Here is a 26847-nt window from a genome sequence, read left to right as displayed (position 1 = left end):
AAAACTGGACATCATCAGCATACAATTTGTAATATGCCTAACGTATAAAATGTTCTACAACTTGGCCAAAGAAATGTTAAATAACATCATGGAAAGATTGAGCCCTGGAGAACACCAGTAAGTAGGTCTGCAAAAGTTGAACAGCAGTATCCCATTGTCCTGTTCTAAAACTGATCAGACAAAAAAAGACACAAACCATGCATACACCACTGAAGAAATACCTAATGATTTCAGGCAATTGATGAGAATCACATGACTCAACATATCGAAGTTAGAAGCCAAGTCTAACAAACCAAGAAAATATTTAGTGCCAGAATCTGTTATTGCTCACCCCTTCAGGAGGGCGGAGTTAGCAATCTATTAGGTTCCAGCTCCTTTGGGAGGAGGAGTTAGCAACTGTTATGGCTCAACCTGCCAGGAGGGTGGAGTTAGCAGTCTGTATCGACCAGCTCCTCCAAGGGGAGGAGTTGGCAGTCTGATATGGCTAACCCTGCCAGGAGGGCAGAGTTGGCAACCTGGTATGCACTGGTTACTGTAGAATGAAAGAGTTAGCACTCTGTTGTAATTCTGCTTTGGAGTTGAGCAATCTGAGACAGATCCGCTAGGGAGTTAGTACTCAATATAATCTCGGAACTGAAGTAGCAATCTGTTATGGATCTGTTCCCTTGAAGAAGGAGTAACAGTGATGATACTCCGTAGGCAGAATTAGTGAACTAATGTGGGTTGGCTCCCACAGAGTGGTAGATGATATAATACCGCTCTATTAGTGTAAGGCGTGAACACTTAGTAGAAATGGTGAATCCCTGGGCCAATGGTAGATGACAGCGCCCCCAAGAGGAGATTCTGAGAGGAACCACCGGCTAGGCTGGAGTATTGAGACAAACACAGATAGTTCAGTAGTGAGCTGATGTGCTTGGCAGGGCTGAAGTCCTTCAGATACTGGAATAGCGATTTCTGAGTTGCTGAGCTGTAGAGACTATAGGTAGTGAGTAGACAGGGTATGCTGGATACATAACAAGTAGTGGATGATACACTCACAATGGTAGATGTCTGAAAGGTCCTCTTATGCAACAGAGAGTCTTCAGTATTCAGGAACAGGAGCCACGGGCGAGTACTGGTTCCTGTAAACAGTCTGAGATAGTAACTCACAATAACTGTGTATGAGATGGCTTCTGGAATAGAAGAGAGTTTAGGAGAGTTGAGGAACATAGGCCGTCATGGAGCGAGTACCGGTTCCTATCTGCAATCTGTAATAGCAATCCATAAGATATAGGTATGGGATATCTTCTGAGAAAGAAGAGAGTTTGTGAAGGGTTTTAGGAACATGGGCCCTCGTGGAGCGAGTACCGGTTCGTAGCTACAATTTGCAATAACTCACGATCTCCGTACCTGCGATAACGTCTTAGACAGAAAGGAGTCTTTGTGATTAGGAGCGTAGGCCCTTGTCGAGTGAGTACCGGTTCCTATCTGAATAGAACTCACAGTGTTCACGTCTGCGATCGCTTCCAGGCAATAGGAGTCTTCCGAGTCTTCAGGAACTTGGCCCTCATGGAGCGAGTACCGGATCCCGTCCTGTATCTAAATTAAGAAGAGAGAGAGCGGGTACCCCTAGGTAAGTTTGTAGAGGCAGAGCAGTGGAGAAAGATTCCTCCCTGCTAACTCGATTCATATTTGCAAGCAAAGACCTTTTATGTTGGAAGCAGATGACGTCACTACGGGAGGGACGCCCCCGAGGTTCACGCCCTGACCGGTACAAGTCGGGAGCGGGCACACGCACCTTTACATCATCAGGAACATGGTGGATCCGTAGCGTCAAGCCATCCCAGGGACTCCGGGACACAGAGGCAGAGAAGCTACGGCATCATCTGTCCAACAGAACCGAAGGGAGTCGCCACAAAGGTAGGGAGGGTGGAGCAAGGGCGAGAATAGGCACGAACGCAACAGAATCAAAATGGTGTAAGATGGTGTCTGAGCTAGACAATAGCAAAATCTCAGTACTGAGGGCAGCTCTGAACTCAAACTGAAAGTCATCTAAATAGTTCTTTTTATCTATAAAAAGAACACATCTGCCTAAGAACAACCTTCTCAATGACTTTGCCAAGAAAGGCAAAGAGGATATCGGCCAGAAACTAGCGAGATCTAAAGTATCCATAATGTCTTTTTTAAAGATAGAAAGTACCTCAGCAGTTTTGAGTGGAAGAGGCACATGGCCTTCTGATCTGAAGCATTAACAAAATCAGTAATAAATGTATATAAATTGGCTTGCGTGGCTTTCATAGCAGCAAACATGAATTCATGTAGCAGAGGCTGTCATTCATTTTAGCTACAATCTCAGCAATTTAAAATATGGAAACACTCTTAAAAGCTTCCCACATGGAATTGTCAGAAAAAGGATAAGTAGATTTGCAGGCAGCAATTGAGGACAGTTAGAAAAGACCGGATTCACCTTGTCCTGTCAGAAAAAAGAGAGATTCTCACAAAAGGCCATATCGAAATCAGCAATCTTACCTTAGAAGAAAACAGATGAGAGAGAAATATCATGAAAGATGTAGGGGAGGAAGTGAAGAAGAGAAAATTAATAGAAAATGGAAAAGAGAACCTGGAAAAGAAGTTGGACAGTGGAAAAGAGAGACTGGGACCAATGCAATTAGAAAAATAAAATGCCCAGACAACAAAGGCAGACATGAGCATTTTATTTAAAGTTTAGTGGTTGTAATGTGTCAACTTTGGGAACATGCATCTACTACTACTACTACAAATTAACATTTTTATAGTGCTACACGACATACGCAGTGTTGTACAAACACACAAAAAAGACAACTTTCTTGGCAAAGTCATTGAGAAGGTTGTTCTTAGGCAGATGTGCTCTTTTTATAGATGAAAAGTATTTAGATGACTTTCAGTTTGAGTTCAGAGCTGCCCTCAGTACTGAGATTTTGCTATTGTCTAGCTCAGACACCATCTTACACCATTTTGATTCTGGCACTAAATATTTTTTTGGTTTGTTAGACTTGGCTTCTAACTTCGATATGTTGAGTCATGTGATTCTCATCAATTGCTCAAGAGCTTACATTCTAATAAGACAAACATACAGACAAGAGATTTGGGGCATTTCATAAAGCAAGACAATGGTTAAAATAGAAAATAAAGTTGGTTAATGAAGCTAATGTTGCAGTTGGACACTGCTGGAGAGATAGTGGACCCTTGGGCCGACCTACCTAGGGAGGCAGGGTAGGCCGGGAGGCGGAGCCACAGGTCAGATGGGTTCACCCAGGAACCAGGGACCCCCCGGGAGAAGCCCGTAGGGTCTCGGGTCCTCGGGACTTCAAAGTGAGACAGAAAGTCCAGAAGCTGAGATAGGGCAGGAAGTCCAAGGTACCCGGAAGGCAGGGGACCGGCTGCACAGGGCCGAGGGATGGCTGAAGGCAGGGCAGCGGGCAGCTGCGGAGTCTGTAGCAAACCAGAGTCTGAAGCAGGCTGTAGGCTGAAGCGGAGTCTGTAGTAACCGGAGTCTGTAGCAGGCTGTAGGCTGAAGCGGAGTCGGAAGCAGGCCGGGGTCAGTGGCTGGCTGCAGGCTGAAGCGGAAGTCAGAGGCAAACCGGAGTCAGAGGCAGGCAGCAGGCAGAAGCGGAGTCAGAGGCAAACCGGAGTCAGAGGCAGGCAGCAGGCAGAAGCGGAGTCAGAAGCAAGCCGGGGTCGGAAGCAGACAATGTGAAGATCACCAGGAACGCAACTAAGAACAACTATGGCGTTATGAACCTCGTTGCAAGGCGATAAGAGAGAGTTTGAGCGCCGGTTATTTCGGGACTTGGGCGTGACGTCAGCAGCGTGGGCGGGGCCTGGCTTCCGGGAGTTGAGCGCTCAAGAGGGACGTCCTCACGCACGCGCGAGGCTGACGAGAAGCAGGCACGTAATGGCGGCCGCCACATTGAGTGAGAGAAGCCCCCGGGGCCCGGAGCGGGCAGGACGTGGTGATCCCTGAAGCGGAGGTAGGCGGGCCTGGACCTTAGCAGAAGGGAAGCGGTGGGGACCGCAACAGTACCCCCCCCCCCCCCTTTAAGGCCCCTCTTGAGAGGACCGGGTTTCTCCGGGTGGTCACGGTGGAACTGTTACAAAAAGGATTTATCCAGGATGTTGCAGGCTGGGTTCCCAGGTGTTGTCCTCATCACTGCAACCCTCCCATGCGAGTAGATACTCCCACCTCCGGTTGAAGAAGCGAACATCCAGGACCTCGCGTACTTGGTAAATGGGATCATAGTCAATGGAAGTGGGTGAAGGATCCGGAGGTTTTCGCTGAAAGCAAGAGAGGACTACGGCTTTAGCAGGGACACGTGGAAAACATTGTGGACTCGAAGTGAGGATGGTAACCTCAGTTGATAAGAAACAGAGCCCACTCTCTCGGCGATCCGGAATGGCCCACAGAACCTGGGTGCAAATCTTCGTGAGGGGAGGTGGAGACGGATGTTTTTAGTGCTCAGCCAAACTCGGTCTCCCGGCTGATAGGTAGGAGCCGGACGTCGGTGGCGATCAGCCGCCTGTTTGGCTGAAGAGGCTGAATGGGTCAATTTGCTCTGGGTTTTTTGCCACAAGGTCTGTAGCTAACGAGCCGTTAACTGGGCGGCTGGAGAGGCGCTGGGAGTGGCAATGGGAAGCGGAGGTCTCAGCTGTTTCCCGTAGACTAGCTGGAATGGTGAGAGTCCGGTGGCAGCATGAGCCTGATTGTTATAGGCGAACTCGGCCCAGGGCAGTAGTTCTGACCAGTTGTCCTGTTTTTCATTGGTGAAGGCTCGAAGGTAGGTCTTCAGGGACCGGTTCATTCTTTTGGACTGTCCATTACTTTGTGGGTGGAAAGCCGTGGAAAAGCTGAGCTTCACCTTGAAACATTTGCAGAGGGCCCTCCAGTAGTGTGCGACAAACTGGGGCCCGCGGTCAGACACTATGTCTTGTGGGAGGCCGTGTAACCTAAAAATATGCTGGGCGAAGAGGAGAGCTAGTTCGGGTGCAGAGGGTAACTTAGTCAACGGAACAAGGTGCACCATCTTCGAGAAGCGGTCGACGGTAACCCAGATAACCGTTTGGCCGCGAGATGGAGGTAAGTCCACCATAAAATCTGTAGTGAGATGGGTCCAGGGCTCTGTGGGAACTGACAGAGGCTGTAGGAGACTGCACGGGGGTCCTGGACTGGGCTTTTGACGAGCGCAGGTGGGGCAGGAACTCACATAGATGCGAACATCCTGTCGCATGTTGGGCCACCAGTAAAAGTGGTTAAGGAGTTCCAAAGTCCTCTCGCGTCCTGCGTGTCCTCCAGTGAGGGAGTCATGAGCCCAGCGTAGTGTCTTCAAACGGTCTCGTCGGGGAACCACGGTCCTATCTTGGGAGAGGACCGTCAGGGCGGACAAGCGAACTTTACTAGGGTCCAGAATGTACTGTGGAGGTTATTGGTCCTCTTCGGACAGGGAAGTCCGTGAGAGAGCATCAGCTCAGAGATTCTTAGCCACCAGCCGGTACTGTAAGACAAAATCAAAGCGGCTAAAGAACAGAGCCCAGCGGGCTTGGCAGGGGTTCAATCGTTGAGCCTGGGACAAAAACTCTAAGTTCTTGTGATCCGTATATACGGTGGTCGTGTGCCTGGCCCCCTCGAGCCACTGTCTCCATTCCTCAAACGCGAGTTTGATCGCCAACAGCTCCTTGTCACCGATGGAATAATTTGTCTCGGCAGGGAAGAACTTCCTGGAGAAGTAGGAACATGGCAAAAGTTGTCCGGACTCAGAGTGTTGACTGAGGACTGCCCCGACGGCTATGCTAGAGGCGTCGACCTCAACGATGAAAGGTCTGGCTGGATCGGGATGGCGGAGACAGGTGTCCGTGAGAAACGCCTCTTTTAGGTCGGTGAAGGCTGCAACCGCAGCATCTGGCCAGTTCTTGGCGTCGGCTCCCTTGCGAGTCATGGCGGTAAGGGGAGCAACTCGATGCGAGTACTGTGGAATAAAGTGTCTATAAAAGTTAGCGAAGCCCAAGAATCTCTGAAGGGCCTTGAGTCCCTTGGGTTGAGGCCATCTAGTTATGGCAGACACCTTTTCGGGGTCCATCCGGAAGCCTGTGGAGGAGATGATGTACCCCAGGAAGGGCAGGGCCTCAGCTTCGAAAACACATTATTCCAGCTTGGCATAGAGGTGGTTGTCTCGGAGGGCCTGCAGAACCTGAGTGACGTGGAGACGGTGAGTATCCAGATCTTTGGAGAAGATGAGAACATCATCAAGATAGACAATCACATGAGAGTGGAGCATGTCGCATAGGACCTCGTTCATGAGATTCTGGAAGACGGCGGGGGCATTACAGAGTCCAAAGGGCATTACTAGGTACTCGTAATGCCCATCCCTGGTATTAAAGGCTGTCTTCCACTCATCCCCGGGGCGAATACGGACAAGGTTATAGGCCCCTCGGAGGTCGAGCTTGGTGAAGATGCGTGCTCCCTGAAGGCGATCCAAAAGCTCAGGAATCAGGGGAAGCGGATAGTGGTCTCGCTTCATGATGGCATTCAAGCCACGATAGTCTATACATGGACGGAGGGAGCCGTCCTTCTTGGCCACAAAGAAGAAGCCGGCTCCGGCAGGCGAATGAGAGGGACGGATGAAACCTTTGGCAAGGTTCTCAGTCACGTACTGGGACTTGGCAGCAGTCTCTGGCAAGGACAAAGGATACACCCGGCCACAGGTAGGCATGGTGCCCGGCAGCAGGTCAATCGGGCAATGAAAAGGCCGGTGTTGAGGTAGTATCTCAGCCATTTCTTTGGAGAAGACGTTGGTGAAGTCTCGATATGGCTCGGGCAGCAGGAGGGAGGAGCAGAGGCGCAAGGTTTTCTTTGGGCGTGGAAGGCGTAAACAATGTTCAAAGCAAAAGGGACTCCATTGGATTAGCTGAAACTTATCTAATTGAAAAATGGGTGAATGCTGTCGCAGCCACGGTAGTCCAAGAACCAGGGGGTGCACGACTCGCTCCAAGACTAGCAGGGAGATTTCTTCCGAATGGAGCAGTCCTGTCTGGAGCGTCAACGGGGCTGTGGAGCAGGTGATGGTACCCGGGAGCAGCGTGCCCCGGATAGAGGAGATCCGTAGCGGAGGAACCATCCGTTGCGTGGGGAGAGACAGCTGTTTTACCAGATCGGCCACAATGAAATTCCCCTCCGCACCAGAGTCGACGAAAGCCCGGATCTGGAGTTCCCCACCTGGGTATTTGAGAGTCACTGGCAAGGTACATAGAGGAGCTGATCCTGTAGAGCCTAGGTGTAGCTGCTCGGTATAACCTAGGCACGGTCGTTTCCCGGACGTTACGGGCAATTGGCGAGGAAGTGCCCCTTGCCTCCGCAGTAGAGACGAGTGGCGCCTCCTCCATTCTTCGGGCGTTAGTGGAGATCTACCCAATTGCATGGGTTCTCCATTGTTGGTAGAGGCTGAAAGGACCCTAGGGGCCGGGGCTCTGGTGGCAGTGGACGACTGCGATGATGTCTTACGATATGAGTGGGTCTCCTTATCCCGCTGCTGAAGACAGCGATCCACCCTGCCAGCGATGTCAATTAAGTCATTTAAGTCCTCCGGGAGGTCCCGGCCTGCTAACTCATCTTTGATGCGGCTGGCAAGCCCCTCCAGGAAGATTCCCCTAAGGCAATCATCCCGCCAGCCAACTTCCATGGCTAGCGTGTGAAAGTCTATGGTGTAATCGGCCACCGAGCGCGTCCCTTGCCTGAGGTGCAAGAGCTCGGAGGCCGCGGTGGTCTGGCGTGCAGGACCATCAAAAGCAAGGCGAAAGTTGAGGACAAATTCCTGCAGATTCTGTAACAAGGGGTCCTGACGCTCCCACATTGGCGAAGCCCAGTCAAGAGCCTTACCATCCAGTAGCGAGAATATATAGGCTACTTTGACTGCGTCTGAGGGGAACTGCGCCGGCAGAAGAGCGAAACGCACGTAGCACTGATTCAAGAAGCCACAGCATGTCTTGATATTCCCGGCATACCGGGTCGGCGTGGGCAGCTGAGTCACTGAGGCTGAGCTGGGTGCTGGAGCCGGAGGAGGGGCTGGAGGCGGTTCCGGAGGAGAAGCCTCCAGGCGGGAGACCAGCTGTTCCATGGTAGCAGCAAGCTTGTCGATACAGTGTTGTTGCTGCTGGAGGCATTGTGCCATGCCCGGGATGGCCTGCAGGCCTGGGGCCTCCGCCGAGTCCATGGCCTTGCAAACTGTTGCAGTTGGACACTGCTGGATAGATAGTGGACCCTTGGGCCGACCTACCTAGGGAGGCAGAGTAGGCCGGGAGGCGGAACCACAAGTGAGAGGGGTTCACCCAGGAACCAGGGACCCCCCGGGAGAAGCCCATAGGGTCTCGGGTCCTCGGGACTTCGAAGTGAGACAGAAAGTCCAGAAGCTGAGATAGGGCAGGAAGTCCAAGGTACCCGGAAGGCAGGGGACCGGCTGCACAAGGCCGAGGGACGGCTGAAGGCAGGGCAGTGGGCGGCTGTGGAGTCTGTAGCAAACCGGAGTCTGAAGCAGGCTGTAGGCTGAAGCAGAGTCTGTAGCAACCGGAGTCTGTAGCAGGCTGTAGGCTGAAGCGGAGTCGGAAGCAAGCCGGGGTCAGTGGCTGGCTGCAGGCTGAAGCGGAAGTCAGAGGCAAACCGGAGTCAGAGGCAGGCAGCAGGCAGAAGCGGAGTCAGAGGCAAACCGGAGTCAGAGGCAGGCAGCAGGCAGAAGCGGAGTCAGAGGCAAACCGGAGTCAGAGGCAGGCAGCAGGCAGAAGCGGAGTCAGAAGCAAGCCGGGGTCGGAAGCAGACAACGTGAAGATCACCAGGAACGCAACTAAGAACAACTATGGCGTTGTGAACCTCGTTGCAAGGCGATGAGAGAGAGTTTGAGTGTCGGTTATATCGGGACTTGGGCGTGACGTCAGCAGCGCGGGTGGGGCCAGGCTTCCAGGAGTTGAGCGCTCAAGAGGGACGTCCTCGCGCATGCGCGAGGCTGACGAGAAACAGGCACGTAATGGCGGCTGCCACGTGGAGTGAGAGAAGCCCCCGGGGCCCGGAGCGGGCAGGACGCGGTGATCCCTGAAGCGGAGGTAGGCGGGCCTGGGCCTTAGCAGAAGGGAAGCGGTGGGGACCGCAACAGTTAAAAGCAGATAATCAGGCCTAAGATTTAAAAGCAGCTTCAAAAAATAGGAGTGACTTGTCTGATGAGCAGAGTGCACAAGGATGGGTGTAGAGAGAGATAAGAGAGGAGAGGTAGTGAGGTGCTGCAAAGTGAAGGCATTTTCAGGTGAGAAATAGGAGCTTGAGCTGTATGTGGGAGTGGATAGTGAACAAATGCAGTGACCAGGTTATGTGAGTGTAGTGACTTTGATGAAAGATAAGTCACACAGCTGAATATAGGACAGTTAGCAGTAGAGATAGATGGCTTGCTGGGACACCTGGGAGAAGCAGGTTGCAGTAATCTAAATGGGAGGAGTTGAGAGAGTGGATAAGAGGAGGTAGGCTTGGTGGGGGGAGGGGGGGGGGGAGATAAAGAGCTCTGTATTTGCTATGTTGATTTTAAGATGGCAGCAGGACATCCAGGCAGCAATATCAGATAAACAGGTGGAGATCCAGGGCTAGATTTCTGGTGAAATTTCTGGTATAGAAAGGGACATCTGGGAGTCATCAGCATAAAAGTGATATTGAAAGCCATATGTGGAAATCAGAGTACCAAGGGAATTAGTATATAGTGCAATGAGAAGAGGATCCAGGACAGAACCCTGAAGCACATGAACTGATAGTGGAATGGCAGTAGAGGAGGAACCACCAGAGGAATCATTAAAAGTGTGATGGGAGAGGTAAGAAGAGAACCAAGACAGGACAGAGTCCCAAAATCCAAGTAAGGACAGAATATCAAGGCGTAGGTAGTTCAACAGTGTCAAAAGCAGCAGACAGGTTGTTACAGGTTCAGACCTTGCACACTGGTATTCTACCCAGGGGCTCTGACCTGGGGGGGGGGGGGGGGGGGAGGCTAATCTCACTAAGGCCTACACTGGGTGCTACCTGAGGGGCTTATCCCATATAAACACACAAAATTACTGGGATTATACCCAGGGGCTTGAACCCAGGAGCTAATTCCCAACACAAAGAGCAACACACAAACTTTGATTCAGTACATCATGGTTCCAGGTATTTAGGAAAGTGAGTTTGATTTTATTTGTTTTATCCTCATATGGCTCAAATAGATTACACAGAAGAAGTAATGGTAGATACTAACAATTGCTACATAGACATTAAAAAAACTTACATGTTTCCAAAGGATCAGCCTATATCATCACATCCAGAGCTCTCTCCCCTTTCTCTTTCTGCTATTTCTCCTTATACACTAAAAATGTTTGTGAAAGCTGTGATCTTCCCGCCCTCTGATTTATTATCAAATTTCAGGAACAGCTGTGTGGCCTTCATTCTCTCTCAGGCTTTAATTGCTAGTTTTCTCAACATATATCTAGTGGAATAACTAAATAAACAGACTCTTACCTGTTCATAAACATTTCACAGTGCAAGACAGTAAATAGGAGTTCACTCAAAGGCTGGCCTGTGGCCTTCAAATTAGTCTGTGTCTGGGGGAAAACTCTGAATCCATATGGCCTATCCTCTATATTCATGCTCAGCAAAAGTAACAAAAAATGACTCCAACGCAGGTCAAGGAGGATGTTATAATCTGCTATGCTGATGGGAGGAGCAAGCAGATGGGAGTAGCAATCTGTTAGGATCTACTCCTCCAGAGGGGAGGAGTTAGCAATCTGTTATGATATAGACTGCTGAGTTGGCAATCTGTACCAGCGGAGTGCTAGAGAGGGTGCTCAGCTGGACAGGAATGTAAATAGGTGAATCCTTGGGCCAATGGCAGATGACAGTGTCCCCAGGAGGATATCTTGAGAGGAACCACCGGCTAGGCTTGAGTATGGAGACAGACCCAGATAGTTCTTTTATTAGACAGGTTAATAGAACCACCAGAGGTGGCAGTAGTGAGCTGATATGCCCAGCAGGGCTGAAGTCCCTCATATACTGGAACTGCGATCCCAGGGTTGCTGAGCTGTAAAGAGACTGTAGATAGTGAATAGACAGGGTATGCAGTATACATAGCCAGTACTTAGATGATAACTCACATAAGGTCTTGAGAAATCTCAGTAGCTGGAAAGGGTTAGGCCCTCGAGGAGCGAGTATCTGGTTCCAGGGAAAGCTCTGAGAGAGCGGTGGTAACTCACAATTGTCTGTATCTGTAATAGCTTCCAGGCAGTAGAGAATCTTCAGAGTGTTCAGGAACATGGGCCCTCGAGGAGCGAGTACCAGTTCCTATCTGTAATCTGAAATAGTAACTCACAAATGTCTATATCTGTAATAGCTTCCAGGCAGTAAAGAATCTTCAGTGTAATCAGGAACATGGGCCCTCGAGGAACGAGTACCAGTTCCTATATGCCATCTGAAATAGTAACTCACAAATTTCTGTACCTGCGATAGCTTCTAGACAGTAGAGAATCTTCAGAACATTTAGGAACATGGGCCCTTGAGGAGCTAGTACCGGTTCCTATCTGCAATCTGAAATAGAAAAAAGAGAGCGAGGCCCCCAAGGAGCGGGTACCCCTGGTAAGTCCGAGGAGGCAGAGTTGTGTAGAGAGAAGCAGGTCCAGATGAATCCCCACAATCAATCCTTGCTAACTCATTCTGTTAGTGAAAGTGAAGACCTTGTATGTTGGAAGCGGATGACGTCAATACAGGGGAACGCCCCTGAGGTTTACGCCCTTGCTGGTACATACTTCGGAGCGTGCATGTGCACGCCCTCCATCATCAGGAACATGGCGGATCCGCAGCGTCGAGCCAGCCTGGGAACGCCGGGGAGAAGTGGCATGGAGACGCCGCGGCAGCAAGCCATCCATCAGGCCCGGAGGGAGTCACCTCATAGATAGAGAGGGTGAATAGCAGCCATGAACGCAACAGAGGATAAGGACAGAGTAAAGCTCTAACCAAAAGCAGGTCATTGGAAACTTTGGCAAGGGTTGTTTCAGTTGAATGTAGAGGGCAAAATCCTGACTGGAGTGGATCAAGAATGGCTTGAGATATAAGAAAGTCAAGACAGTGGTGATAAACAGCTAGCTTGTTCAAGGAGTTTGTAGGGAGAATGGAGATGGGACAATAGTTGGCAGGACAGGTAGGATTCAATAAGGGTTTTTTCAGCAATGGTATGATTACAGTACATTTTAAGGCAGCAGGAACATTAGCAGTGGAGTGTGATAGACTTGAGGATGTGACAGATGGAAGGGATGACTTCGGTGGAGATGGAGCTGAGGAAATGGGTGGGGACAGGGGTCAAGGAGCAAGTAGTGAGTTTGAAGGAAGAGAGAAGACAAGTTGTTTCCTCCATTGTGATTTCAGAAAAGGAGGAGAGAGTGGCAGAGGCTAGGGAAATGGTAGAGGAAAGAATTGGGGGAGAGGCAGGCAAAGGTGACCTGGTTTTGAACTCACGACTAATTTTGTGAATTTTGTCATGGAAGTATTTAGCCATTGTCTGGGCAGAGAATGAACAGAAGGGAGGCGAGGAAAGTTTGAGGAGGAATTGAGTGTGGCAAAGAGACAGCAAGGATTGGATACAAGAAAGATGGACATAGTAGTCTTGTTCGACAAGTGCAATAGCAGAATGGAAAGTGGTCAGCATGAATTTGAAATGTATGAAGTCTACATGAGCAAGGAATTTTCACCAGAGACATTAGGCAGAGCGAGCACAATTATAGGTGTAAGCCAAGGTTTGGGTTTAATGTGCCTTACAGGATAGGTAAGAGGAGGCACAAAAGTGTCTAAAGCTAAAGAGAGTATAGTGTTGTAAGTAGAAACTGCATCTTCAACAGATTCAGACAATGTTGTAGAGGAAAGGAGAAATGAAACAGAAGTGGAGAAGATACAAGGGTCAACAGTTTGGAGATTCCTAAAGGTGTAGGTGGTGACTGATGAGTCTATGGAGGAAAGTGGTTTAGTGTAAAATTGATCAGGTGATCTGATATCTGAAGAAATGAGATGGAGAAGCAGATGGAAGCAAAGACTACATCAAGACAATGATTATACTGGTGAGTAGGGGTGGTAGAGCAAAGTTGGATATCAAATGAAGAGGTTAAAGTAAGGAGTTTTGAGGCATAAGAGTTAGAGGGGTCACTACCATGGAGGTTAAAGTCACCAAGGATAAGGGAAGGGGAATATGGGTCAATGAAGAAGTAAAGCCAGGAATCAAAATCAGTGAGAAAAGAAGAGGGAGATTTATGAGGGGGTCAATAAATGACAGCTACCTGGAGAGATAGTAGAGTGAATAGGCAGATAGAATGGGTTTCAAAGGAAGGTAAAGAGTGGGGCTAAGGTGGGGGAATGGGTTGAAATCTACAGGAGGGGTGAGCAGCAGTCCAACACCATCACCACGGCCTACTGGACAAGGTGTGTGGGAGGAGAAAATCACCATGATAGAGAGCAGCTATTGAATCAATGTCCTCAGAAGAAAGCCAGGTCTCCATTAAGGCAAGGATATGAAGAGAATGAGAGGTAAAAAGGTCGGGGTAGATATTCAAAAACCATTTAGACGGATAACTCGTTATGCCGTCTAAATGGCAAACTAGGCATATCCATTCACTTATCTGGCTAAATTATGGCCAGATAACTATTTATATGGCTATAATTTAGCCAGATTTAAAAAAGGGGCTTTTCCAGGGCATTCTGGGGAGAGGTTGAATTATCCAGCTAACTTAGCTGAATCTCGCATATATCCGCCTAAGGGGGTCATTTATCAAAGCGCTATATGGCGTTTTCACATGCATTAATATAGAAACATAGAAATGACGGCAGAAGAAGACCAAACGGCCCATCCAGTCTGCCCAGCAAGCTTTCACACTTTTTTTTCTCATATTTATCTGTTACTCTTGGCCCCCATCATCAATGTAGAGAGCAGCGCTGGAGCTGCATCCAAACGAAGCATCCAGCTCAATTGGTCAGGGGTAGCAACTGCTGCAATAAGCAAGTTACTCCCACGCTTATTTGTTTACCCAGCCTGTGCCATTCAGTTAAGTAAAGCCAGGAATCAAAATCAGTGAGAAAAGAAGAGGGAGATTTATGAGGGGGTCAATAAATGACAGCTACCTGGAGAGATAGTAGAGTGAATAGGCAGATAGAATGGGTTTCAAAGGAAGGTAAAGAGTGGGGCTAAGGTGGGGGAATGGGTTGAAATCTACAGGAGGGGTGAGCAGCAGTCCAACACCATCACCACGGCCTACTGGACAAGGTGTGTGGGAGGAGAAAATCACCATGATAGAGAGCAGCTATTGAAGCAATGTCCTCAGAAGAAAGCCAGGTCTCCATTAAGGCAAGGATATGAAGAGAATGAGAGGTAAAAAGGTTGGGGTAGATATTCAAAAACCATTTAGATGGATAACTCGTTATGCCATCTAAATGGCAAACTAGGCATATCCATTCACTTATCTGGCTAAATTATGGCCAGATAACTATTTATATGGCTATAATTTAGCCAGATTTAAAAAAGGGGCTTTTCCAGGGCATTCTGGGGAGAGGTTGAATTATCCAGCTAACTTAGCTGAATCTCGCATATATCCGCCTAAGGGGGTCATTTATCAAAGCGCTATATGGCGTTTTCACATGCATTAATATAGAAACATAGAAATGACGGCAGAAGAAGACCAAACGGCCCATCCAGTCTGCCCAGCAAGCTTTCACACTTTTTTTTCTCATATTTATCTGTTACTCTTGGCCCCCATCATCAATGTAAAGAGCAGCGCTGGAGCTGCATCCAAACGAAGCATCCAGCTCAATTGGTCAGGGGTAGCAACTGCTGCAATAAGCAAGTTACTCCCACGCTTATTTGTTTACCCAGCCTGTGCCATTCAGTTCTTGTTAGTTGTCTGATTATAATTCCTCTTTTCTTTATTCCCCCTGCCATTGAAGCAGTGTGTTGCGCTGGATATGTATTCCCAGTGAAGTATCCGGCTTAATTGATTCAGGGTAGTAACCGCTGTAACAAGCAAGCTACTCCCATAATTATTTGTTTGCCCAGACAATGTAATTCATTCCTTGTTGGTTGTTGCCTGAAAATAAATCCTCTTTTCCTCTCCCCCCCCCCCCCCCCCCCCCCCGCCGTTGAAGCAGAGAGCTCTGCTGGATATGCATTGAAGTGAAGTATCTGACTTATTTGGTTTGGGGTAGTAACCGCCACAACAAGCAAGCTACTCTCTGGTTTTTTGTGAATGCAAATCCTTTTTTTCCACATTTCCTCTTGCCGTTGAAGCATAGAGCAATGCTAGAGTTGCATTGACAGTGTGTTTATTGAATAGGGGTATTAATCTCCAGGTAGTAGCCGTAATTCCCGCAAGCTACCCCCATGCCTCTTCTCTTCATTCACATCCTTTAGACTTTATGGATCCACAGTATTTATCCCATGCCCCTTTGAAGTCCTTCACAGTTTTGGTCTTCACCACTTCCTCCGGAAGGGCGTTCCAGGTATCTACCACCCTCTCCGTGAAGAAATACTTCCTGACATTGGTTCTGAGTCTTCCTCCCTGGAGTTTCAAATCGTGAACCCTGGTTCTGCTGATTTTTTTCCAGATCATTTTAGATCATTAAAACCTTTCAAGTATCTGAAAGTCTGTATCATATCACCTCCTTTCCTCCAGGGTGTACATATTTAGATTCTTCAATCTCTCCTCATAAGTCATTCAGTGAAGACCCTCCACCTTTTTGGTCACCCTTCTCTGGACCATTTCCATCCTGTCTCTGTCCCTTCGGAGATACGGTCTCCAGAACTGAGCACAGTACTCTAGGTGAGGCCTCACCAAGGACCTGTACAAGGGGATAATCACTGCCATTTTTTTGCTCGATATTCCTCTCTCTATGCAGCCCAGCAACCTTCTGGCTTTAGCTATTGCCTTGTCACATTGTTTTGCCGACTTCAGATCGTTAGACACTATCACCCCAAGGTCTCTCTCCTGCTCCGTGCACACCAGCCCTCCCCCCCCTCCCCCCATCGAATACTGTTCTTTCAGATTTCCACACTCCATATGCATGACTCTGCACTTCTTGGCATTGAATCTCAGCTGCCATATCTTTGACCACTCTTCCAGCTTCCTTAAATCCTGTCTCATTCTCTCCACTCCTTCCTGCGTGTCCACTCTGTTGCAGATCTTAGTGTCATCCACAAAAAGACAAACCTTACCTTCTATCCTGTCCGCAATGTCGCTCACAAAGATATTGAACAGGACCGGTCCCAACACAGATCCTTGCGGCACTCCACATAACACCGCTCTCTCTTCAGAGTAAGTTCCATTTACAGTCACACATTGTCTATATAAAGGCGTTTAGGTTGAGAGAACATTGCACAAATCTCATCTTTGGGTGAGTTTCCTCACTCTGAACGTCATCAAATCTTCACATGAGAGTACTGTTCTGTTCGTATGTCTCACTTTGAATGTCAAAGTGGCCCTTAACCCCTACACTAATACCTAAACCTCACCTTGAGTTCCTAGGTGGGCCTCCCATAGAGATATAAATACCTATCTAGCGTGAGGGCATTATGACTAGTTTCACTCTCTCTCTCTCCTCTCTCTCTCTCCATAGGTATTAGTGCAAATGTTGTGATTGTAGAGCCTTGGTTGCAATGGAGATGACTCTGCCCATGGGGAGGGGCCCCATGGGGAACCACAGTATTGATATAGAGGCTTTATTGTACTGCTTGTAGATAGATGGTAAAGCAGGAAGGTAGGCTCTGATTCCAGAAGGGCCAGTACATTCAACAGGCATGGCTTTTTCTAACACTAGAAAAGAAATTGATTCAGAGTGTAGAGCTCCAGTGCGCAGGCCAATGGCCTGGGTGGTCAGTGAATCTTCTCCAGGAAGTGGTTCTCCATGGATAGATGACAATGGCAGAGGCTTAGCTATTGGTGTGGTAGGAATCTGTAGATGTTCAACCAAGCGCTTCAGAATAAAATTACCTCCAGCACCGGAGTCAATGAGGGCGAGAGTCTGAAATTCGAGACCTCCACAGGGCAGTGATAATGGAGGAGTAGGACAGGTGAGGCCCAGGAGAAGTCTTCCTGCAGATCCCAGGCCCATCAGTTTCCTGGACAAATGGGACAGGTTTGGACTGCATGACCCAATTGGCCACAGTACATGCACAACCCCATGCGCTTGCGATAACATCTCTCCTTAGAGGTCAAATGGCTTCGGCCTAGTTGCATAGGCTCTTCCTCTTCTAGGGGGTGCAGATGGTAAGCTGGAAACAATAGGCACAGGTTTAGGATGGTTAGCCCCTACTGTAGACTTTCGTGGACTCCCTGTCCCTTATCTCTCTAGAATCCTCTCCCTTCTCCCCTCTTCCTTTGTCCATCCTCCCCAAAACTACACGGTCAGATTTTAAAAGGGTTACGCGCATAAGTTATGCGAGTAACCCTTTTAAAAGCCCCCTGCGAGTGCTGAGCCTATTTTGCATAGGCTCGGCGGCGCGCGCAAGCCCCGGGATGCGCGTAAGTCCCGGGGCTTCGAAAGGGGGATGTGTCGGGAGCATGCCGGGTGGGTGGCACGATTTTCGGGGCATTCCGGGGGGGTCATGTTGGGGGCGTGGTGCCGGCCCAGGGGCGTGGTCGAGGCTTCCGAACCAGCCCCCGGGTCAGGTGATGGCGCCCAGAAGCCCACTGGCGCGCGCAAAGTTATGTCTGCCTCCGGCCAACGTAACTTTGCCAACAAAGGTAGGGGGAAGGGTTAGATAGGGCTGGGGGAGAGGGGTGTGGGTTAGGTAGGGGAAGGGAGGGGAAGATGCGGTGGGGTAGAAGAAAAGTTCCCTCTGAGGCCGCTTCGATTTCGGAGCGGCCTTGGAGGGAACGGGCAGCGTGCGCAAGGCTCTGCGCGCGCAAGTTGCACAAATGTGCACCCCCTTGCGTGCGCCGACCCCGGATTTTATAAGATACGTGCGGCTATGCGCGTATCTTATAAAATCTGGCATACTTTTGTTTGCGCCTGGTGCGCGAACAAAAGTACGCATGCGAGTAGATTTAGAAAATCTACCCCACATTGTTTAAAAGTTGGATAGAAATACAGGAATAGAAAGCATGTTATGGGCTCAACCCCTTCAATCCAGAGATACTATCTACCAAATATATTAGTACTTTGTTTGTTACATGGAAGGATGATATTTATACATTTACATTTATTAAAATGTATTAGTCGCTTAACACAGTCAAAGCCTAAGTGGGATACAAACTAAAACATCCAGAAAATATGTGTTACAAAATCTTCCCTAGTACAAAAGACATTAAATGCTAGACATAATAAACAAACAGATAAAATACAGAAGACCTGCAACCAAGCCTTATTCAGTGAAGGGAAAAAAACAGACCAGAAATTAATCAATAATAAGTCTTTTTGAAAAGGAAGGTTTTGAGAAAACCTCTAAAAGTTTTAAGATACAAACACAGACGCAGTTCCTCAGGGAAGGTGATCCATAGAATAGGAGCTGCTACCGAGAAGGCAGATTCTCGTGTTACAAAGAGGCGAACATTTTTGAATGAAGAGACATCTAACAGACCTCACTGAGATGATCTAAGTTGTCATGAAGATTGGTATAAAGTGTTTGACTACAGACAAGAGGCCAACGATATAAGTTTTAAAACAGTAAGAACTAAAGCATTTTTTCCATTTTGTGTGTACAGGAAAAATGTTTAATACATCTGGCCTAGTCTTACAGTAGAGAGAGTCAAATGTACAATATTAAATATTTTTTAGTTGTTATATAATCAGTTTTTACTGAATTATTTTGTATTTCAGGATTCTCCAATGACAATTACATTTATTGTTCTTGGTGTTCTGAAATATCTGATCCCTGTAGTCCTTCCTATTCTGCAGTATATTTATCTATTTATCAAAATGCTATATTTATAGCAGAAATAGTGCTCGCAATAAAACAAAAAGGGGGGGTAGGCATGGCTAGGCTAATTTCCCTGCTTCCGCATCAAATAGGTAATTTCTGCAAGGTTCGATACATTTGTCGCTCCTTTGCTAATTTTTGCTTTGCTCTGGGGGTTTGGGGGTTCGGTTTTACATACACAGTAGGAGGTACAAAAGCAAAGTTGACATCACTGAAGATTTTCTGCTTTTTGAATCGATGAAAGATACATGAGGAGTCGATTTGTACAAAGCACTATGCACGCTCTACCTAGCTTGTGTAAAGCTAGGTAGAGAGTGCATTGTACAAATCCTCTCCTCTTGTACCTTTCATTGATTCAAACAGCAGAAAATCTTCACTGATGTCAACTTTGCACCTCCTACTGTCTATGTAAACCTGTGCCCTCCCCCCCCCCCCCCCCAAATCTACCTCACACCGAGTCAAAAGTGCCCCCTCTTACAGTCATATAAATAGTAAAGTTACATAGTGGTTTCTATAGAGGTTCTCTCTCTCCTTCTCCATCTCTCTCTCTCTGCATGGCAATATTATTCTTTGATATAGTACTGGCAAAATAGTTAATATGTTACTTCAGTCTTGATAAAAGCAAAGCAAAGTACCAGACAACATGGAATTTTGTGCATTGCAATCTTTTGTATCCAGTCTTAAAGTCCTGGTGCTATAACTTGAATGGGAATTATAGGAAGATGCATAATTCTAAAAAAAGAAGCATTTTTTAACTTTTTCATCTACTATCACTGTTATACATTAATTATACACTATTTAGACTTTGCTCACTGTAAACAGACAATGAATGATATGTTGTAGAACACACACACGCATATATATATATATAATATTTTTTTTTGTTTTGCCAGTTTGCTGCTTATGTATATTTCTCCTAGGAATATGATTGTGTTTTTGTATGACACATCTTTTGGGTTTAAAGGTAAAAACAATAATATAATTTCTTAAGTAGAGACCTCTCCTGACAGGAATTTGAAAAGATTCCACCTGAGCTTTGCCATCATTTTGCATAATTGCACCAGTGATCAAACTTATATTTTGACAAAAAGTCACCATACTTGATTCTATGTTTAGTATATCTGCAAGCACCATGGTTCCCAAAGAATCTGCATTTGGAAAAAAATAAGCTAGAAATCTGACAAATATTTTGAAAAGCTATAATGAATAGTGTTTTTCTGCAAACTCATTGGATATGAGTACCTAAAAGATATTCCTATAACATTATAAATAGTGATTTTTAATAACTTAAATTTCTGATATTTTATGATGGCAGTCACGGCGAGTTACTTTCAGAAGTCCAGTTGGATGTCATTCTTCTGCTTGACAGAAACTGAAGTAATACATTATTTGGGTTTCCAACTGACCGGTTTTGAACTGGACAGTCCAGTTTTCTGTTCACCTATACAGTGTCTGGTCAGTATTGACCGAACACTAAAAATCTGTCTCCTGTGGCAGGCAGCTCCTTGCCCCTACAGCTCTGCACCACTTCCTGTTTACAGAGGGGAGAGGGTACTAAGGCAGAACAAGCAGCCTGAGAGTGGAGCTGCAGCCCTGCCCTGTCTCCTCTCTCTATGCTGTGATTGGCTGCTGTGGGGAGTGGGGGTGGGACCTCACCTGACCACAATCTCCTTAGCAGCTGCTCTGCAGCTCTTCCCCCCCCCCCACCCCCGCCTCCTCTCTCTATTGTGATTGGCAGCTGTGGGGAGTGGGGGTGGGAACACAGCTCAATCTCTCCCTCCTCTCGGCTGCTCTAGCAGCACTTCCTCCACATCTCAGGAATGCCTCAGAGGAGAGAAAGAGGCACAGAGGTTGCAAAAAAGACGGGGTGGGAGAGAAAAATAAGAGGATACAGGGAATGGAGAAGGGAGATATAGGGGAGAGGTACAGGCTGGAGGGGAGGAATAGAGAGGGAGGTGCACAGGATGGATGGGAGAGCCAGAGATGCCACATGAAAGGAAGGAAGGGGAGAGAAAGAGAGAGACAGAGGAGGATACAGGGAATGAAGAAGGGAGATGTAGGGGGGAGGTACAGGCTGGAGGGGAGGAATAGAGACAGAGGTGCAACTGCTGGATGGCAGAGCCAGAGATGCCACATGGAAGGAAGGATTGGTAGAAAGGGGGAACAGGGAATGAAGGAGGGAGAGAGAGACAGAGCCCAGGGGGCTGGAGGAACAGAGACAAAGATGATGGCACAGGGGATGGAGAAGGGAGAGAATCAATAGGGCACAGGAGAGGTTGGAGGAAGAGAGAGTAGGAGCACAGAGGCTAAGGATGAAAAGACAGGAGGGCACAGAAGATGAGGGGAGAGAACTGGGGCAGAGGGCCTGTAGGAGACAGGGAAAGAGACAAGGGAAGGCACAGGAGACAGGAGGGAGAGAGAAGAGGGGCAGTGGGAGTGGAAAGAGATGGTCGAGGCACAAGGAAAAAAGGGAGAAGAGAGGAGGCAGGAGCAGGGGACAAATATATGCAAATTTATCCTCAAGGGTCCAGTCATGGTGTATGAAAAAGTTGGTAACACTGTGTGTTATGCAATACTCATCCTGTAACTGTAAGTTCATGTGTCACTATTATATTTTCCTATGCTTGTCACTGCGTAATATCATCGTGTCATAGCATGAGGCTCAATAAACGTTTGAGAAAAATGTAATATATTTAAACAGTCCTCCTCAATAGAATGATTATTCAATTTAGTGAAATCAGAAATTGCTTTGAAAATCTCAGTTCTTGTTGTGTTTACTGATACAGAGCCCCTTTTGTATTTTTTTTTTTTGTTTTCTTTTGTAACCAATACCTGTCTTTTTTTTTTTTTGTATGTGTTTGATAGGATTATTTAGATCTTGCCGCTTCAACCCCCTCGGACTCATTACTTTATGACGATGGACTCTCAGAAGAAGAGACCCCTCTTGTGGATTGTAATAATGCTCCCCTCCCTCGAACACTCCCTTCCACATGGATTGAAAACAAACTTTATGGTAGAATTTCACATGCATTTACTAGATTCTAGCAACTGAAAAAAAAATGATTTTCTTCTGCACTGTCCTCACACTCTGTAACCCTTAAGAGTGTTTTCTGTCTGAATGAAACCAATCAAAGATTGCTTGGAAACTCTCTTTGTTTGTAACTGTCAAACATTGCATCAGGTTCTTACTGTGGGCATTTTGCAGCTGTAATTAAAAAAAAAAAAAAAGGATGTGAAAATAAGATTACAAACTATTTAGATATACATACATATATATATTTGTATATCTTTATAGATATATATGTATATATCTAAAATGTAATCCTGGATACAGACACACACATACATAAATATATATTAAAAATGAAAAAAGCTCAGGGAAGTATTTGGAAGAGACTTCCCATATGTATTTTACACACCCACAATTTCAATAACAGACGTCCATATGTTTTTTTTAAGCACTGCTTTTGTTTGCTTGATCCACAAAAGAGTCATTTTTATATTATCCCGATGGATTGCTGAAGCCGTGATCTTGAACAGACGTTTAAGGTGAACAGGCATTTGTCTCTGGCTACCTTCTCACGTGAGATGAAGGTCGGCACACCTTGCAATACGCAGAAGCCAGGAAAAAAGTGAGTGAGTGCAGCTGTAGAGCCTGCGAAAGAATTGACTCACACTTGGCTACAATGAAGCGACGTTATTCCCACTGTTTTCACATCCTTTCAGTTACGTGATCTCAAGAAAATGTCAGTAGTAATCTGCTTGGAAGCTGTAGCAAATGTTTGATCAAAAAAGCATATTTGTTCGTATTGTGGTGGTGAGATGGACAGTAAACATGGTTCTTGCCAAAACTCCTACTTTTGCCTCCAGTTAATTATTGTATAAGGTCCAGGATCTCTCTCATTTCATAGATGGCTACTTTCCTTTCTTGTTTGGATAGCAAATCTTTAAAAAGGGGCCAGTGATTTTCCATTAATCTCTCACAAATTCCATGACTAGTCAACAAAACCGTCTTTTCCAGACACCTGAAAATGGTGCGGCAGCATACTTCTTTTGAGTTTTGGAAGAGAAAAAGAGCGGTATCCAATGGCTACGTCAGTAATTTAAAAAAAAAAAAAGTTTAATTTCAGTTGGGCGTTCATGTACAAGATTTTCTATTAGCTATTTACCATCTCGTTGTCTTGCCATGGGACACAGGATCTTTGGGTAATTGGTAGCTCAAAAGAAATTAATGGAATCTGTTGAGTTATTTTTATAGAGGGCACAATTTTGGTGGTGTCCTTACCTTCAGCATAAGCCATTTTCTTTTGTGCTCTGAAATGCAACAAATAGATGTGAGAGAAAAGCCAACAGTTTGAATGGTTAAATGTGTAAGGGAGTTTTGCCAAGGGCCTTACTGTCTGCACATGAAGTTTTGGTTCTTCAGTGCAGAAAAAATTATCTGTTTTCATTTTTAGGCATGTCATACCCGAACTGGCCTGAAGAGAGCCCCGTACCGCTCACAAGATTCGATGGCACTAACTCTGTCTTTTCAAGATATGCAAATGATAGTATATATGCTAACTGGATGGTTTCACCCTCAGCGGCAAAATTTATGGACAAGTTTGATAGTTAAATTTTCTTTGCAGAAGGTAATGAACTTGTGAAGGGATGAAAGATACAAAAATATTGGAAAGTCCATTGGCTTTCATCTTATACATTAAAAATGAGTTAAACCAACACTAACTTCTAGATTGGCAAAATTATTTTTTTTATATATACTTTGTTTTGTCAAGTTTATAGAATGCTTTTACATATACTGAAAACTTTATTGGAATTTTACCTGTTTTATAAAATGTATCAAACTAGACCTGGGATGGTTCTAATTCTAGAAAGGAATATATTTATTCTATGCTTAGTTATTCAGTAACTCGTCTACAGTTGGCACAGCATTTTATTTTTTTTTTTTTGCTAAATAAATAAGTAAAGCCATATCTGTCGTGCTCTGAAATTTTTCACTATTGATTAGAGCTTTTAGAGGAAAAATGTAATAGAGGCATTGCTGGTTGCATGGGCTGCTGTTCCCAAAAATATTCAGAAGCGCAAGCATGGAGTGTAAGGAAATGTGCATTTTAAAAACTTGGCACAAATAATTAATATTAAGAATTTGCTGAGAAACATCAAGATTTTGACAGTAAAAAAAAGTAATTAATTGTTTTGAAAAGCATTTGTAGGGTATTTATTTATATTAAAAAAAAAAAAAAGAAAAGAGAAAATGCAATTGTGATCCAGTATATGAAGTACTGAAATTTAAGTTATTGTTTTCTGTGCAATTGTTTTATTTCATTTGAGGGTTTTTAACCCATTTTTTAATCTGCTTTAACTTATTCTCACTGGGGATGAATTTCGTACCAAAAATTCTACATGTGTCTTAATGAAGGTTGAGTTCTCGTTCTTCATTGACTCAGCTTATGTTGTATGTTTCATCACTTCTACTTTCACAGTAGTATCACCTGTATAATCTGAGTTCCTTCTGAATGTAAATGTGGACTGTATATACTATTTTTCTTTAAATTTAAAGCCAATAGAGTCATAATGACAACAGCTCTGTAATACCCTGTAAAACAAGTCATAATATGATATCCAGTCACTGTGAAACCAGGGAAGTGAAACTGTATCAAGTAAACCACCACTGATCCTGCAAATTGTAGCTAAGACCACCCTTTCACTCAATTATCTTTGTCTAAAATAATTGATATTTTTATCTGTTTTGAAAGCAGAAAAGCTGGCAATGAAATTGAAATGTTGCAACTTTGATACGGCATTATAGGGAATGATGATATAACTCTTATAGAGCTTATAGCTGGTGTTAAATAAGTATGTTACTATCTTTGCATCTTTCGCTTGTATTTGCATTGTTGTTTGCTAAAAAGTGTCATAGCATACTCTGCCTCCACATTTCCCTCTGAATGAGTTGTATTGCAATTCTGAATTATTTCCATAGTGCATTATCATCCCAGCAAAGTATTGTTTCTTTAGTCCTGGTTGAGTCTTCTCAGGCCTTTATCTGTGTCAGCACAATGTGTACAATTAAAGAATTGTAATTTCATAAATAAAAAGTTAAGTTCAAGAAACATTTGTAATGAATGGCTTCTGGGCTCTATGCATAAACGAGGTAGAATGATTTGCCAATGGTGGTCACATGGTATATCCTTTTCAAGATAAGAAAACAAAACCAGAATACAGATTACATTTATTTCCATTTTTTAATCGCCTGTCCACTGCTTCAGGCAATGTATAAACCTAATAAAAAGTATAACAGCATCAGTACCTCAGTTCCTTTGTCATTATATACTATGGGGCTAATGTACTAACCCGCGGATGTCTCCATGGGAATGCTTGGCAAAGTGAGAGATTTTTCTCGTGTCACTGGGTCATGTATAGAATATGAAAATTATTTTTGCAGTGAATTTCTTGCCTTAACGGTTGCACTAAATCATGGTCTTCAATTCAAAGAAACTTAACTACACGTTCTTGAGGTTTAGTTAAATTTCTCAAGAAGAGGGGGTTTGCACATTTTAACATGCATATAATAATTTTGCAACATAGGTAAGGAACTGATTTGTACGATTCTTCAGCTTGAGTCCAATTTTGCATATGTTTTTTCGCAAAGTATGTGGGAGAAAAAGGTGGTATGAAAAATATACCAATAATGTGTTATTGGTACATATTCTCACACCCTAACACTGCTGTGAACTTGACTGAAGCTTAGTACATTGGTCTCTAAGTGGCCTAGTACTAAAACTCATGCTAAAATGTCTTTCAACAGGCAATCCACTAAATTTTTTAACATGCACACTAAAACATAGCATCCATAACATGTTGCAGTTAGCATGCCTGTTATCACAAAAATGTCTAGGATCTACATGTTATGATCATTAAAAAGTTTGTTGATATTACAATTATAGCATATATATATATACATATATACACTAAATTGAGTATGCTCAGTTCTCTATTCTTCATGGCTTTATCTCTTTGCTTCAGACTAATCACATAAAGGTTATTCGGGCATAAGTGTCCTGGTTGTCAGTCCTGATGGGAAAATTGGAAGAAGAGGAAGATAAACAAGAGCAGAGAGTTCCAGAAGAGAAAAATCTAGCTGTCTGTGTGTCTTGTACTCCTTTTGTGTATTACCTTTCTTTTGTTTGCCCATTCTTCCAGGCCTGTAGATGAAAGGGTGAGTGAGTGTATGCTTCTGTTCCTCAGTCTTCTGTGTCAGTAACAATCTTGAAAGAGTGGAGTGAGAAGACGTGGTTGGTGAGAGGATGAAGCTTAGAAGGGGCATGATCAACTGTGTATGTGGCTGAGTGTGGACAGAGTATAACAGGGGTCAGTGCAGGTGTAGCAGGAAAGAGATGGAAAGGGATGGTAGTAGCAGAGTAAAAGTGAAGACCACCGGAAAAAGGCCTAACTATGATACAAGGTAGAGGCAGAGGTAGGAAATAGTGGTGACCATAATTCCTTCTAATTTTTTCTGGGACATGTTTGGGCCTGTACTACAGTTGTGTGCATAACCTTTGCAAGTGGGTGGGGGATATGGGGGGCAGAGTCTCCCCATTTTATGTTGTTTGTATCCCCACCTCCTGTATGCTGATTCAGTCATAGTGCCATCACTTACTGCTGCTGCCACCAGTGACCCAAGCTACTTCTTTCTTCCTCACTCTCTCCTTTTCTTTTCTCAGCTTCTACTACTCTTCCCTTTATTGCCATCTCTTCTCACTCTTCCCTAGATTTTCTCACATCTTTTGCATTCTCACCTACTTATCCACTGCACTGTTCTCAGACTATCTACCCCTGCTTCTCTCTCTTCTTCTCCTGTCTCTCCCCTTTCTTTCCCAGCATCTGTCCCTGCATC

General features: G+C 45.5%; 1 protein-coding gene across 2 annotated transcripts in view; it reads left to right on the top strand.

The window, feature by feature from the left end:
* RET (ret proto-oncogene) overlaps positions 1–25138 on the top strand; it is a 324186-nt gene extending 299048 nt beyond the window's left edge. For both annotated transcript variants that reach the window (XM_029609477.1, XM_029609476.1), the window contains 2 exons: positions 21816–21963; positions 23408–25138. In XM_029609477.1, the coding sequence (XP_029465337.1) occupies positions 21816–21963; positions 23408–23565 (306 nt within the window). In that variant the 3' untranslated portion in view covers positions 23566–25138. The remainder of the gene's footprint in view (positions 1–21815; positions 21964–23407) is intronic.
* Positions 25139–26847: the final 1709 nt, after the last annotated feature.

Source organism: Rhinatrema bivittatum, chromosome 7 (genome assembly GCF_901001135.1).
Source record: "Rhinatrema bivittatum chromosome 7, aRhiBiv1.1, whole genome shotgun sequence".
NCBI classification, from domain to species: domain Eukaryota; kingdom Metazoa; phylum Chordata; class Amphibia; order Gymnophiona; family Rhinatrematidae; genus Rhinatrema; species Rhinatrema bivittatum.
This window is presented reverse-complemented; position numbering and strand designations above follow the sequence as displayed.